Here is a 13082-nt window from a genome sequence, read left to right on the forward strand (position 1 = left end):
GAGAACTCCTGGTGTTGGCATTGAGGTCATGTGGGAACACCAACAGCAAGGGAAGCTCTGTGGGGCCAGGGCAGAGTCCGGAGTTAGGCAGAGGCAAGGGGAGGGCAGGAATGGAATTGTCACCTTGACTTTGTCCTGGTCTGGCGCATCTGCCATCTTCCCTGGGCAGGAAGTGTCCTTAGCCACCTGTTATTTCTTAACCACCCCCCACCCGTATCTTGTTGCTATTGCCTCACAATCCTCAGACCTAACAAACCCAAAGTGCTGTACAGAAGCGTGAGAAATCTGCTTCCTGTGTGTGAACCGCAACGGCGGAGGATGGCGAGGAGGACATCGTGAGGCGGGGCCACGTGATCTCTAAGGCGCTGTCTGTCTCTGCCACTGGACAGCCGGCTGATTCCATGTCTTCCCATCGCCACTGGCTTGGAGAGTAAGACACACCCACTTCCCAACAGAACTTCTTCCCCAGAGATTTGATAAACCGAACGTGCTAGTATCGCCTTCCCTACCTGGTGGCGTGACCATTGAGTAGTCAGCATCTGTAAGCAGAAAGGATTAAAATGATCAGCTGTGAGCAAATAATGCACTGGTTGATTTTCAGTAGTTATTTTTACACTGTCTTTTGAAAAGTACTGTCTTGGAAAGAGCCAGAGCCGGGCTCTGCTTGGGCGGGAGCGGGCATTACCTGAGCAGATGACGCCGGCGTCCTCCCCGTGCTCACAGTTGTGGGAGAACCAGCCAACGTGGGAGCACTCCTGCAGGTGCCCCTCGTCGCCCCGGCAGTGCACGTTGTCAAGGAGGATCTTCCCGGAACCCTTCCCAAAGTGGGCCTCACCCGGCGCCGCAACGGCCCAGCCGCAGCCCAGCTGTTTGCAGACGATGTTCGCTTCTGGCAGGTCCCAGAGGTCATCACACACAGTGCCCCAGACTCCCTGGTAGAAAAGCTCCACGCGGCCCACACAGTTCCCACGGCTGCCGACCAGCCGCACAGGGGCCCAGCCTCCTGGGGAAGAACAGAGGTTGGAGGGGTGACAGTGCTCCCTTTACCTGCTGATGCCCGGGCTGTCTTCCACCCAGCCCAGCTTTCCTTGTTTCCATGACGTCGCTGCTCACACCCTTCATGCCCTGCCAGTCCCCAGATGCGTGTGCTCTAAGAAGCCTGCAGTGTCCTCCTTACCCACACCCTATGTTAAGACAGCTTGCCTGGGTTAGACTGTTCACAGAAATGGCCACAGTTCTCTTCCTTAGATTTTGATGGGCAGCTCTGCCCATCAAGAGGTTGAGCTTATTTTTCTACTTGATCCTGGGCTGGTGGCCCCTGACTTGTTTTGGCCAACAGAATGTGTTGGAAGTAAAGGTGCACCCGCGCGGAGCTGAGGCCTTGAGAGGCGAGAGGGCTTCCGTCCACTCCATGGGAATTCCGAGGCAATCACCTGAAGAAGCTTGTTCTGGACCGAGTGACCAAGCACACATGGCCTCGGCATGTCTGTCGCCTAAGATGACAGCTATGGAACTATAAGACATGTGAGGGAGGCCATGCTACGCCCGGCAGTCTTCAACTGACCCGCCAGCTAGTCACAGACACTGGACCAAGCCAAGACAAGCCAAGCTGCGCCCAGGCAGGCAGAACTGCCCGGCTGAGTGCTAGACTCCTGAGCGACCATGAAAGGGGCAAGGGGAGCCCGTGCCTGAGAGTAAGGCTCAAGGGCTGCTCAACTCCTTTCTTGTTTGAACTCCCCTGACTGAGCTCCCCGCACAGAGAAAGCAAGGTGGGGCCTCTTGTACGGCACAGACCACCTCCTCCTCATGTTATGGCTTTCTGTGGACAAGACTTATCTCCCTACTAAGCTGCAGATTCCCTGAGAGGTGGGACTATGTCCGGTTCAGTGTTCGGTACTCGGTAGGCATGCAAGATAAAAATGCTGTTAAGCAGGTGAAGGAAAGAAGTGGAGAGAACAGATCTTTAACGTTCTCATAACAAGAAGAAAAATTCTGTGAGTATGTATGGTGATGGGTGTTAACTGGACATATTTTGATTATTTCATAATATATGTAAATATCAAATAATTATGTTGTATACCTGAAACGAATACAATGTTATAAGCCAAGTAGACCTCAAAAAAAGTGCAAAAAAGTAGATACAGAGAAGAGAGTTTGGACAGATACATTAAAAAATGTGGACTTAAAAATTTTTTTTATAAAATATGGAGTGTGAATTCAGGTAGTCGAAACTCACAGAGCCAACGAGGGTGTCTTTGGTGATCACCATGTCCCCAAGGTGATCACTGCGTCCCCAAAGCCATGGCCAACAGTCAGGAGTCAGGGCCCCTGCCAGGCCTGTTCCCCCAGGGAAGCTCTCCGACTCTGAGGTGGTGATAATGGCCCCTCTCTGTCCCCCCTCAGTCTTTTGGCTGTACAGCCAGATAAAGGGAATTAATTGTGCATTTTTTTACTCCTGTCTTATCTGACTTCAGGCTGGACCTAATTTCTAAACAAACCAAAGCCCAACTCAGGGCTGAGTATCCTAAAATATTACTCATCCATGTGTACAGCAAAACATCTTCAAGAGCAACCTCATTCTTCATTAATTCTGTATGGTTACTGGCCAGCCCTGTGCTGTAATTTGAAAGCATATTAATGTCTCCCACCCAGCAGCCCATGGTGAGTCTAACTACCTGGTTTCTCCCCTCCCTGGCATAATCCCATTGCCCCTCACTGTTTAATCTTGGCTTAGGTATCATTCCCTCCTGCCCAGACTCACAGATTGGCATGGAGACCCTCTTCTGGGCACCCATATGCCCTGTGCTCCCCAGCACAGTATTCACCACTCTTGTTTGTAGGAGTACCTCCCCATCCCTGCTGCTGACTTAATCTGCCCGAGGATCAGCTTTGCTTACTGTTTCATTTATATATCCCCAGTGACATTATATATCCTTAGTGACACACGTTTGTTCCATCATTCATTGTCAAATGAATAAAGTTGTGCAGAAACAAAAAGAAACAACCTTACCTGGAGGTGCAGAGGAAGCTACGCGTTGGGCCTCAGATATCACTGAGGACATGGGAAGTAGGGTCTCGTGGGCTGTCGGGCGAAAAGGAAGGACTGGCATCAAGGAACAGTCAGAACATTGGAAGAAGATACACAGTGGCTTCTGGGGGCACCTGCTTCCTCCCAGGACTCAGCGGGAATAACGATGCACCTTCATCCCAAGGCCGGTGACCTCACATCCCCAGGATCTCTATGTAGAGCAAGGCATGGTATTACTGCCTATGGGCCAACTAATGGGCACCACATGGCCACTGGCAGAAGCCAGGCTCATGGGCAATTTGCCCCAAGTGGCCTGCGTACAAGAGGCCATCAGGTGGCCGTCACCTCCCTCTTGGCTTCCTTCTCCCCGGGTGTGTCATGGCTTCACCTGAGTAAAGCAAGGAAAGTCATGCAGCAGTTCCTGGGGAGCAGTGGGTGTGCACAGGGATGAAGGCATCAACTCTGAAATGCATGAGGAGACCTCTGGGGGGGAGGGAGCCCCTCTATTCCTTGACTGTGATTAGACAGCTCAGTTGTATACATGGCCTTAAAATGCATGAGTTCTATGGTATGTAAGTCAAAGTGTTTAATTAAAAAATAAGATGGGTTGATGGATGAATAGAGGGATGACAGCTGGATTGATGAGTTGATCATACAATCTAGGTAGAAGTTCATTGTTAAATTTTTCAAACTTGCTGTATATTTGAAAACTTTCATAATCAAACACTGGGGAGGAGTGTGCCTCAGTTTCTACCACAAGACTTCTATCTCTGATTTTCTATGACAGCCTCTTGCTTTCCCCAGTGACATACACTTAATTCAGCCAATGCACATGGCTGCTTGTCCTCTCTTCAGTCACAGAATGTTAAAGGCATACAATTTTAGGGAGCATGGACTCCAATGTGCCTGTTCTAATGACACGTGAGAACCAAGGACATTCAGCTGGAGAGTGACCAGCCAGGACCAGATTCCTACAGGGCTCCTTCCACGCCCCACAGCACCGCCCTTAGGGGGGGTGACCTGGCATGTGACCCAAGGAAGAAACCAGTGCTCTGAGCACCTGTCAGATGCCAGCTATCTTTAGGCATTGCCGATTCATGTCCCTCTTCAACCCCCTACGTTATTCTTACTTTAATGAAGAGGAATCGAGATGAATGGGATTGAGAGATGATATAACATGGCACTGAGGTCTCATAACTGAGATCACATATGTCATGTCTTTTCTCTCCCGCTAGGGTGCACAGTCTACGAAAGAAGCCACCTAGGTGGTTTTGATCACTGCCGTAGCTCCAGTGCTTATCGGCAGAGTTTGATATGTGGTGGATACTCAATATCCACTGACTAAATGGATGAGTGAATGAATAAAGTGGGGGATCAAACAGAATCTGAGTCCAAACCTCATGATCTTTTACACATTAAGCTGAATCTAGCAGATGATGCTGAATGTAATAAGCATCCTACCTGCAGGCAGAGCAGCTGTGGAATCAGCACCTGGCAATGTAAAGAGAGATTGTGCACATTATCTTCTTAATTGGGGAAAGCTTACTGGAATGTCCTATGTTTAGGGAGCTAAGGGAAACAGAAAGAGAGGGAAAGGCCCTGCCTTGAGAATCTTGGCATTTCCTGGGGATGTGAGGCTTGAGACCAGGCAGCAAATGTTGAGTGTCCCATGAGGGCTTCAGAGGTCAATGCTGCCCCAGGGGCATTAGGCATTGAGGTGTGGCTCAGGAGGCACTGGGTGCCACCTGGCAGAGCTTGTCATTTGTACTGGAGATGTTATTCCAGCTGCCAGTGGGACAGAATCAGAAAAGACCGGGGAGTACTGTGGGGCAGAGGGACACATAGGTTTGGGAAGGTCACCATGCCCTACATAGAGGGCCTAGAACATCAGCTGGGAAATCTGGCCCATCGTCCAGGGGTCACAAACTCAAACCCACAAGTTTCTCAGGGCCACGGGGTAACTTGAGTAATGGACAGCACTGTGTGAACTGGAAAGCTGTCTCCAGACCAAAGGGGCAGCTTTTTCTCAGATCCAGCCAGTTACTGTAATAAAAGCATTTGTTGTTTTGAGCCTCAACTTCAGCTTTTATTTTGTTCACATAATGTAAGAATTTGGATTTTTAGGCCAAATACTCTGATTTGCTAAGTTCAAATTCAGCCTAAACTTTCAAACCAAACAGGCCACTTCCAAGCCTGGAGGCAGCTGATGAGCCATCCTGAGCCACCCCTGCAGTCAAGGGGATGGTCAGGCTGATGCGTAACTGAAAGGATGCCCGAGACACTGGTTGCCTGCCTGGATCCCCTGACATTCCTAAGCTGGGCAGTGTCGTGCATGTGCCTGTGTGTGGAGAGGTGGGTAGTGAGACGACAGGAGTCGTCCTCCGAATAGGACTGATAGCCCGCCCCTCACCTGTGCAGACAACGCCGGCGTCCTCCAGGTGCCCACAGTTGGGCTGGGCCCCATCCCCACGCACGCACTGCCCCAGATGGCTCTCGCTGCCCACACACTGCATGTTGTCCAGCATGATCTTCCCAGAGCCTGCCCCGAAGTGGGCCCCTGTGGGGGCCGCCACTGCCTGGCCACACTGCAGTTGGCGACACACGACAGCGGCCTCGGCCAGGTCCCAGAGGTCGTCACACACGGTCCCCCAAGTGCCCTGGACGAGAACCTCCACTCGGCCTGAGCAGCTTCCCATGCCGTCCACCAGCCTCACGGCCATCCAGTCCCCTGGGGAGGAATGAGGAGGAGAAACTGGGGGGGTCTGGCATGCCTGACCAAACAGGCCACTTCCAAGCCTGGAGGCAGCTGATGAGCCATCCTGAGCCATCCCTGCAGTCAAGCGGATGGTTGGGCTGATGTGTAACTGAAAGGATGCCCGAGACACTGGTTGCCTGCCTGGATCCACTGACATTCCTAACTGGGCAGCGTTGTGCATGTGCCTGTGTGTGGAGAGGCGGGTAGTGAGACGACAGGAGTTGTCCTCCAAATAAGGGGGAACTCTTTAATCAAAGCTGGACTCTGACTCCAACTTTTGTTGCAGTCAACTTCAGTTTCCTCCCAAAGGTTTCCTTCATCCTTTAACGTCCTTAGGTGATTATGTCACAGTCCTCATGCACCCACACATCAGAATACCCAGAATAATCTTCCGTTAGAAATTCCTTCAGTAATACACTACTATATTCCCTCTTCCAGAAGATGAAGCTCTCTTTAAGAAATTTCCAGAATTCCTAAGTTCTCCTAAAAGACCATTTATTCATAAGTTATCCCTCTGCCATAGACAGGGATAGAAAGATAAAAATCAATATATCTAATGAAATAAGACCCTAGACTGAACACAGGCAGATTATAGCCAAATAGACCCCTTGTCATCAGGACTACATTAGTCTCAGAGCAACTTGGTCCCATGGCCCCATTAATCTTTCTTTATGACTTTACTATAAGAGACTGAGAATGGGAACTAACATTTGTTGTTTCTGAGTTAAGTGCAAGAGCCTCAGGGATTCACAAACTTAAACTTTTCTCCTTAATCTTTACAACAACTCCATGGGGTAGAAGACTGATTTCCATTTCACAGAAAAAGAACCAAGACCCGGGAAGTGAAGAGCCTTGCTCTAAATCCCATGGTCTGTAAGTGGACTATCTCCCATTTTATCTCTGCCTTGGCTTCCCCCTGCTTGGAGAAACTCCTCTCTCAGGCCACTCATCAGACCTTCATTTCTCAGGCTTCACATACCTGTAGGTGCAGGTGTCAAGGCCTCAGGAGCTGTGGTCAGTGGAGGCTCTGAGACACCATCAGCTAGAAGGAACCACACAGCTGGGTCACCATCAGTCAGTAGAGTGAAAAGAATAAAGTAAACAGACTGCTGGAAGGACTCATTATAAACCCTTTTGAATCTTTTTGTTTTATTTTGATCCATCTAAATACGTCATCATCACCACCATCAAACCAGAGTGTTTACCTTTTTATTTATCTATTATATGTTCATGGTAAACTTATCATCAAATCCTTGGTGCAGTAGAAATAAATCTTTAAAAATCAGAAGGCAGATTTAAGAACATCGTGCTTATGGAAACCTAAAGGAAATAAAAGCAATCTCTACAAATAATAATGCTGTGTGCCATCATTCATTAACAAATATCCAATTCATTCATCATTCATGAACAAATATGTATCCACTGTAAAGAAAGTGAGACAGAGTGCCTGTATTTCAAAGGCTTGTAACTCAGTCAGAAGCCAGAAGCATCCAAGTACCTGGATGATGAGGTGGATTATGAGGATGTGAACAGAAAGGATACAGATACAGAGGGTGTTTCCTTGTGGTGGCCAGGGGAGGCTACCTTGAGAAACAGAGCATCAAAGCCACAATAGGACTTCAGTGGGTGGAAGAAGAGGTTTCTGGCAGCACAGATTTTGGAGGAAAGCAGCCTTGAATTTAGATATTCAGGGAGATGAGGTAATGTGTATTTAACTTGATGAGAATATTGTGGTAGCATGTGCATTAATCCCCAATACCTGGACTTCCCATTTTTCTTACTCACGTTATGTAGAAAGCTTCCTAAGAGCTGGTACAAAGGAAAAAGGGATTTGGGTAAAGTGTATTGCATGAGCATGGCCTCCTTTGACTTCTAGTGTGGATTTTAAAGGGTTAATTGTATATGAAGGGCTCCTAGACATCTGGTAGTAAAGAAACCTGTTTAATTTGTTTAATGCCATGTTTCATAAATTCATGGAAATTATGTGTGTGTGTGTCTCTGTGTGTGTGTGCGCAATTCATCTTAACATCTTGTTGAGCTAGTGGTTCTGGGAGCATGTCCTCAGAAACATCTTTATTTAACTACCTAAAAGTTCCTAGTAGGGGCTGGAGGTGCCAAGCAATGCTTGTTATTAAATTTACAGTTTTATTCTTATTTCTAGGAATATGAACTAATTTGTATTAAATAAAAAATATAAATATATGGGATATAAGGTTTCAGTGTAAACTCAAAAAAGCTGCATTTACATACCTATTGGTGTTTGTTCTTCCCCAGGGGTGACAGGGGCAGTTGGTATTTCCACAGCTGTAGTGAAAACATATCATCAATTTGTGATGAACGGCCCCTCAAATAAACAAAACTAACTCTGAGCAAAGGGAAAGCCATCTGGCACACCAAACCAATTTCTAGTATCTCTTTGTGAAATATAAGGAGCCAGTTCTAAGGGCTTAGGAAATTTCTAGCCTAACATGATTGTTTTAATCTGGGATCTAATTCTTACTTCATCACATATTACAAGTGACTGTCCATTTCCCAGTCTATAAAACTGGGAATAGGAAATAAGTTTATAAACTAAGAAGTGACTAAGTTAAAGAAATTATCATAAAATTCCCAATAAATACTTCATTATTTTGGGAAAAAAAGAGCTAGCCAACTAACCACAAAAATAAATATTGAGATATTTAAAAAAACTAAAAAATACCTTTTACAGTAACATAAAAAACATGACATTCTTACAGACATGTCTGATAAACATGTGAAATTTGTACACAAAAAAATACAAAATACTGATAAGGCAAATTAAAACCCTAAATAAATGAAGAGATACAGTGTGTTGATGAATAATAAAATTCAATAATGTTAGATGTCAATTTTTCCCAACATAATGCAAATAAAAAATCCCAACAGACTTTTTTTGGTAGAAATTTACACATTGATTCCAAAATTGTATATGAAAAACAAAACACCTAGGTTAGCCAAAATAATTTTGAACAAGAAGAAAAAGAACAAAGCTGGAGCACTCATACTACCTGATTTCAAGACTTACTCTAAAGCTACAGTAATCAAGACAGTGTGATACGGACATAAATTAGTGGAACAAAAAGTGAGTTAAAAATAGACCCATGTATAAATGGCTATTTTATGTTTGGGTCAAGTACCAACATACTTCAGTGGAGTTAGGAAAGTCTTTTCAACACATGGTTTCGGAATGATTAGACATCTACCTGGAAAAAAAAATCCTATAAACCCCACCTTAAACCATTTTAAAAAAATCAACAAAAATGGATAGAGCTAAATGAAAAATCTAAAACTGTGAAACTTCTAGAAGAAAATAGGAGAAAATCTGTGAGACCTTTGGTTAAGTGAAGATTTGTTAAATAAAACACAAAAGCACAATTTAGTAAAGAAAAAAGTCTTGGTAAATTAGATCTCATTAAAACAAAAACAAATTCTGCTCTTTAAAAAACACTGTTAAGAAAATGAAAATACAGGTCATACACTGAGAGAAAATATTTGCAAAAACATGTATCTTAGAAAATACTTGTATCCAGAATATATAAAGACCTGTCTTACAATGCAATAAGACAAACAACCCAGTTAAATAAAATGATAAAAGATTTGAACAGATACGTCACCAAAGACATGAAAATAAGCACATGAAAATGTGCTCAGTATCATTAGACGTTAGGGAAAGGAAAATCAAAACTAAAAAGAATTATTGCTTTCTCATTATAGGTGAGAGACTATAATGACCAAACAAAATACAGAAAACCCAAAGTGTTGATGAGGATGTGGAGCAACTGTACCTCTCATATGTTGCTGGTGGGAATGCAAAATGGTACAACCACTTTGGAAAATAGTTTGCAACCTTTATGTAGTGTTTTTAATAGCTTAATTAATAATAGTAAAACATTGGAAATAAACTCTATCTATCACATGGTAATTGGTAAATAAACAAATTCGGTACATCCATACAGTGGAATACTACTCAGGAATAAAAAAGAATGAATATCTGATACATGGGACTACATGGATGAATCTCAAAAGTATTTTTGCTAAGTAAAGAAGCCCAACACAGAATGCTATATAATGTCTGACTATACTATATAATATTCTGGAAAAGGTAAATCTATAGGGCCAGAAATCATATCGGTGGCTGCCAGGATTTGGGTGTCAGAAGACAGGATTGAGCACAGGGAACTCTTTAAGGTAATGGAAATGTTCCATATTTTGATCTGGGGATGGTTATATAACTAGAACCTTACATCAAACTTCTTTGAACTAAATGGTGATTTCTACCAACGGTAAATTATATCTCAGCATGCCTGACTTTTTTTTTAAAAGGTAACTCTGACTGCATATAAGCAATGGACTAGAATGTTGGGAGCTGGTAGGCAGGGAAGCCAGTGAGAAGTCCATGTTCATCCAGGCAGGGAGACAGTGAGGAGTTGGATCGGGACAGTGGCTGTCCGACGAAGAGGCCGTGAACACAACCGCAGGCTTGTAGTTTTAAATGGAGAATTGTTCATCTACAAAGACCTGTGTATTCATTTAACACTAGATATCTAGATGTTTGCATATATCTTAATAATTTACTCAAATATTCTTGTTTGGATGTTTAGCTTTGTATATACACACCCATAAAAACACATCAACTAAAACAATCAGGGAAGTGATTCACAGATTCAACTTACTAGATAGACTAGTTTTTGCTGATAATGGTGATGGCGGTGGTGTTGGTAAGAGTGATGCTGGGGATGATGACAACGGTGATGATGGAGATAATGACAGTGATGACAATGACGAGGAGGCTGCTGATGGTGACGATGAGGAGGATGATAATGATGATAATTCTGCCTCTATTTATTAGGATAAGAAAGATTCTGCCTTTGTTTTAAGAAAGTGGTTCTCAAAGTGTGGTCCCCACACAAGCAGCATAAACACGTGGACTTGCTGGAAATGCAAATTCTCAGGCCTCGCTCCAGGCCTACTTAATCAGAAATTCTGAGATGTTTTAATAAGCCCTCTGGGTAATTCTGATGCATAATAAAGTTCAAAAGCCATTGCTTTAGGATAAAAAAGAAAAGACTGAAATGGCCTCATGATTTTTCCTAGTGGCAGAGGGACTCTAAAATCACATATAAGTATAAATTTTCAACTGATATAATTTCTTTGCCTGTTGGGAAGGATCAGGCCTCCCAGACTCCAGAGGGATGATTTTCTGACCTAATCACCCTGGAAAGTGAATGGCAGTTTTCTCTCAAATGAGTGACTTGTGATGACTGATGGGCAAGTCATAGAAAACTATATCCTAAAGTCAATGACCATTAGTTACAGTCCTGCAGTGGCCCCAGAAGAGCACCGCCTTGCCTACAGCTGCCTCATAATTTAGTTTTGGCCGGGAAGATTCCTGCACTGGGGTGACCGGGTGGTTCGCCAGTTCCTAAACTCCTTGGCTGATGTTGCTCTTCCTGCTGAGGCCTCTGCCAAGCCTCACCCTAAAGGGTGCCTGGGGTCTACCCTCAGGCGGCTTCCTGGAAGAGGGACATTCAGGCTAGGCTTCCTGGAGAAGGAGCCCATGCGTCCATGAGAGCAAGGTCAGCACCTCATATCTGGGTTCTGGGTTCCAACTCTGATGGTGGATTGAACTACAGACAGGGCTTTAAGTGACATGGACCAATCAGACCAGCCTCTGTAAACTGCCTAAAGCTTGATTTAACAGGGTCATTTTCATTCCATTTCTATCACACAGAACAAGTATTAGGCAGACAAAACTAGAAGTAGAATGGGACATACCTGGACATAGGTCTTACCTGGAGGGGAGGGGCTCGCCATCACAGAATCTGTTAGGGTGGAGAGAGGACACGGTCAACCCTCCCAGGAAGGGCCCACTGGCTCATCCTTATTTCCTGTAACAACGCATTCTGTATATGAACCATTCAGAAGGCAAAAAGACCCCCCACCTGAGCAGATGGCTCCAGCATCCTCCTCATGACCACAGTTGTGAGTGAGCCAGGTGTGGGCACACAGGGTCAGGTGGCTCTCCTCACCCGTGCAGTGCACATTGTCCAGGACAATCTTTCCAAAGCCTGGGCCGAAGTGGGCGCCCAGGGGGGCAGACACCGCCCAGCCACACCCAAGCTGCCTGCACACGACATGCGCCTCCTCCAGACCCCAGCCGTCATCGCACACTGACCCCCAGGTGCCCTGGTAGGAAACTTCCACCCGTCCAGAGCATCTTCCTGTGCCATCCACCAGCCTCAGCGTGGGCCAGTCTTCTGTGGAAAAGAAAATAAAGGTAAGTTTTGGAAACTTACCCACTGAACTCACCACGTTCACCTGGCCTACAAATTAAGGGGAATCTCTCGATTACTCCACGTGTCTAAGAATGTTCTAGAAAAAAAATACTGAATAATTGCAGCACTATGTGATGTGCTCTTTATCAGTCACTCAATAAAGCAGATTAGATTGTAAAATATGTATTTCTCAAGCATTGGTGCTTTGATATCAGCAGAACAGACATGAAAAATTAAGAAAATGTATTTCCACCAGTGGGGAAATGGGTGAATTAAATGGTCTATTCAAAACATGTAACACGATAGCAGTTAAAAGCGGTGAGATGTATATATATGTATCTATGTCAACACAAATGAATCTCAAAAATGTAACAATGAATAAAGAGTAAGAGGTACTGAAGGATATATGGGGACTAATATAATTTGTGTAAAAGAAAAATGCAAAATGACATATATAGATCATGTTGTGCACATTTGTAAAAATATTCAGAATGAACCGTAAAGATGTACACAAAATTCAAGAGAGTGTCTCTGAGGAAGAAGGAGAGAATAGATGGGACTGGGGATTTTAGGGACTTCACATTTCTCTATAATGGTTTATTTCTTAATAAGATTGGAAAGCCAATATAGCAACGTACAAGCACCAGTCATGTCTAGATAAAAGGGACATGGTTTCTTATTCTCTGTATTTTCAGAACTTTAAAATGTTTTTCTGGGACAGTGGGCAGTGGGATGATCAGGTGCTAAAGCCACGGGGAGGCCCAGCTGATGGGCCCTTTCAGGAGGCCGGGGCCCTTCTTGCCCTCTGGGGTCCTTCCCATGCACTCTGAAGCCTCTAACTGTGCAGCTCCTTCCCCAGATGTGATGATCCCCCTGGGGTTTCGGAGATCAATGGGTGTCCTGGGAGGAAGGTTGCCAACCTGATGGGCTGGGCCCGGGGACACTGGTTCTGCGACTCAAAGATGGTGAGCCAACCACAGGCAGAACTACAACAACACGGAAA

General features: G+C 45.0%; 1 protein-coding gene across 29 annotated transcripts in view; it reads right to left on the reverse strand.

Moving 5' to 3' along the window:
- Positions 1 to 13082, reverse strand: part of LOC108390578 (scavenger receptor cysteine-rich domain-containing protein DMBT1) — a 95101-nt gene that overhangs the window by 56583 nt on the left and 25436 nt on the right. For 27 of the 29 annotated variants that reach the window (XM_073240188.1, XM_073240207.1, XM_073240192.1 and 24 more), the window contains 11 exons: positions 13000 to 13065; positions 11747 to 12061; positions 11597 to 11626; positions 10478 to 10642; positions 8034 to 8087; positions 6763 to 6825; positions 5439 to 5756; positions 4490 to 4519; positions 3011 to 3082; positions 686 to 1003; positions 510 to 539 (listed from right to left, as the gene is read on the reverse strand). In XM_073240188.1, the coding sequence (XP_073096289.1) occupies positions 510 to 539; positions 686 to 1003; positions 3011 to 3082; positions 4490 to 4519; positions 5439 to 5756; positions 6763 to 6825; positions 8034 to 8087; positions 10478 to 10642; positions 11597 to 11626; positions 11747 to 12061; positions 13000 to 13065 (1461 nt within the window). The remainder of the gene's footprint in view (positions 1 to 509; positions 540 to 685; positions 1004 to 3010; positions 3083 to 4489; positions 4520 to 5438; positions 5757 to 6762; positions 6826 to 8033; positions 8088 to 10477; positions 10643 to 11596; positions 11627 to 11746; positions 12062 to 12999; positions 13066 to 13082) is intronic. The other 2 variants (XM_073240181.1, XM_073240199.1) reach the window with 2 other exon arrangements.

This window comes from Manis javanica, chromosome 7, assembly GCF_040802235.1.
Source record: "Manis javanica isolate MJ-LG chromosome 7, MJ_LKY, whole genome shotgun sequence".
Lineage (NCBI taxonomy): Eukaryota > Metazoa > Chordata > Mammalia > Pholidota > Manidae > Manis > Manis javanica.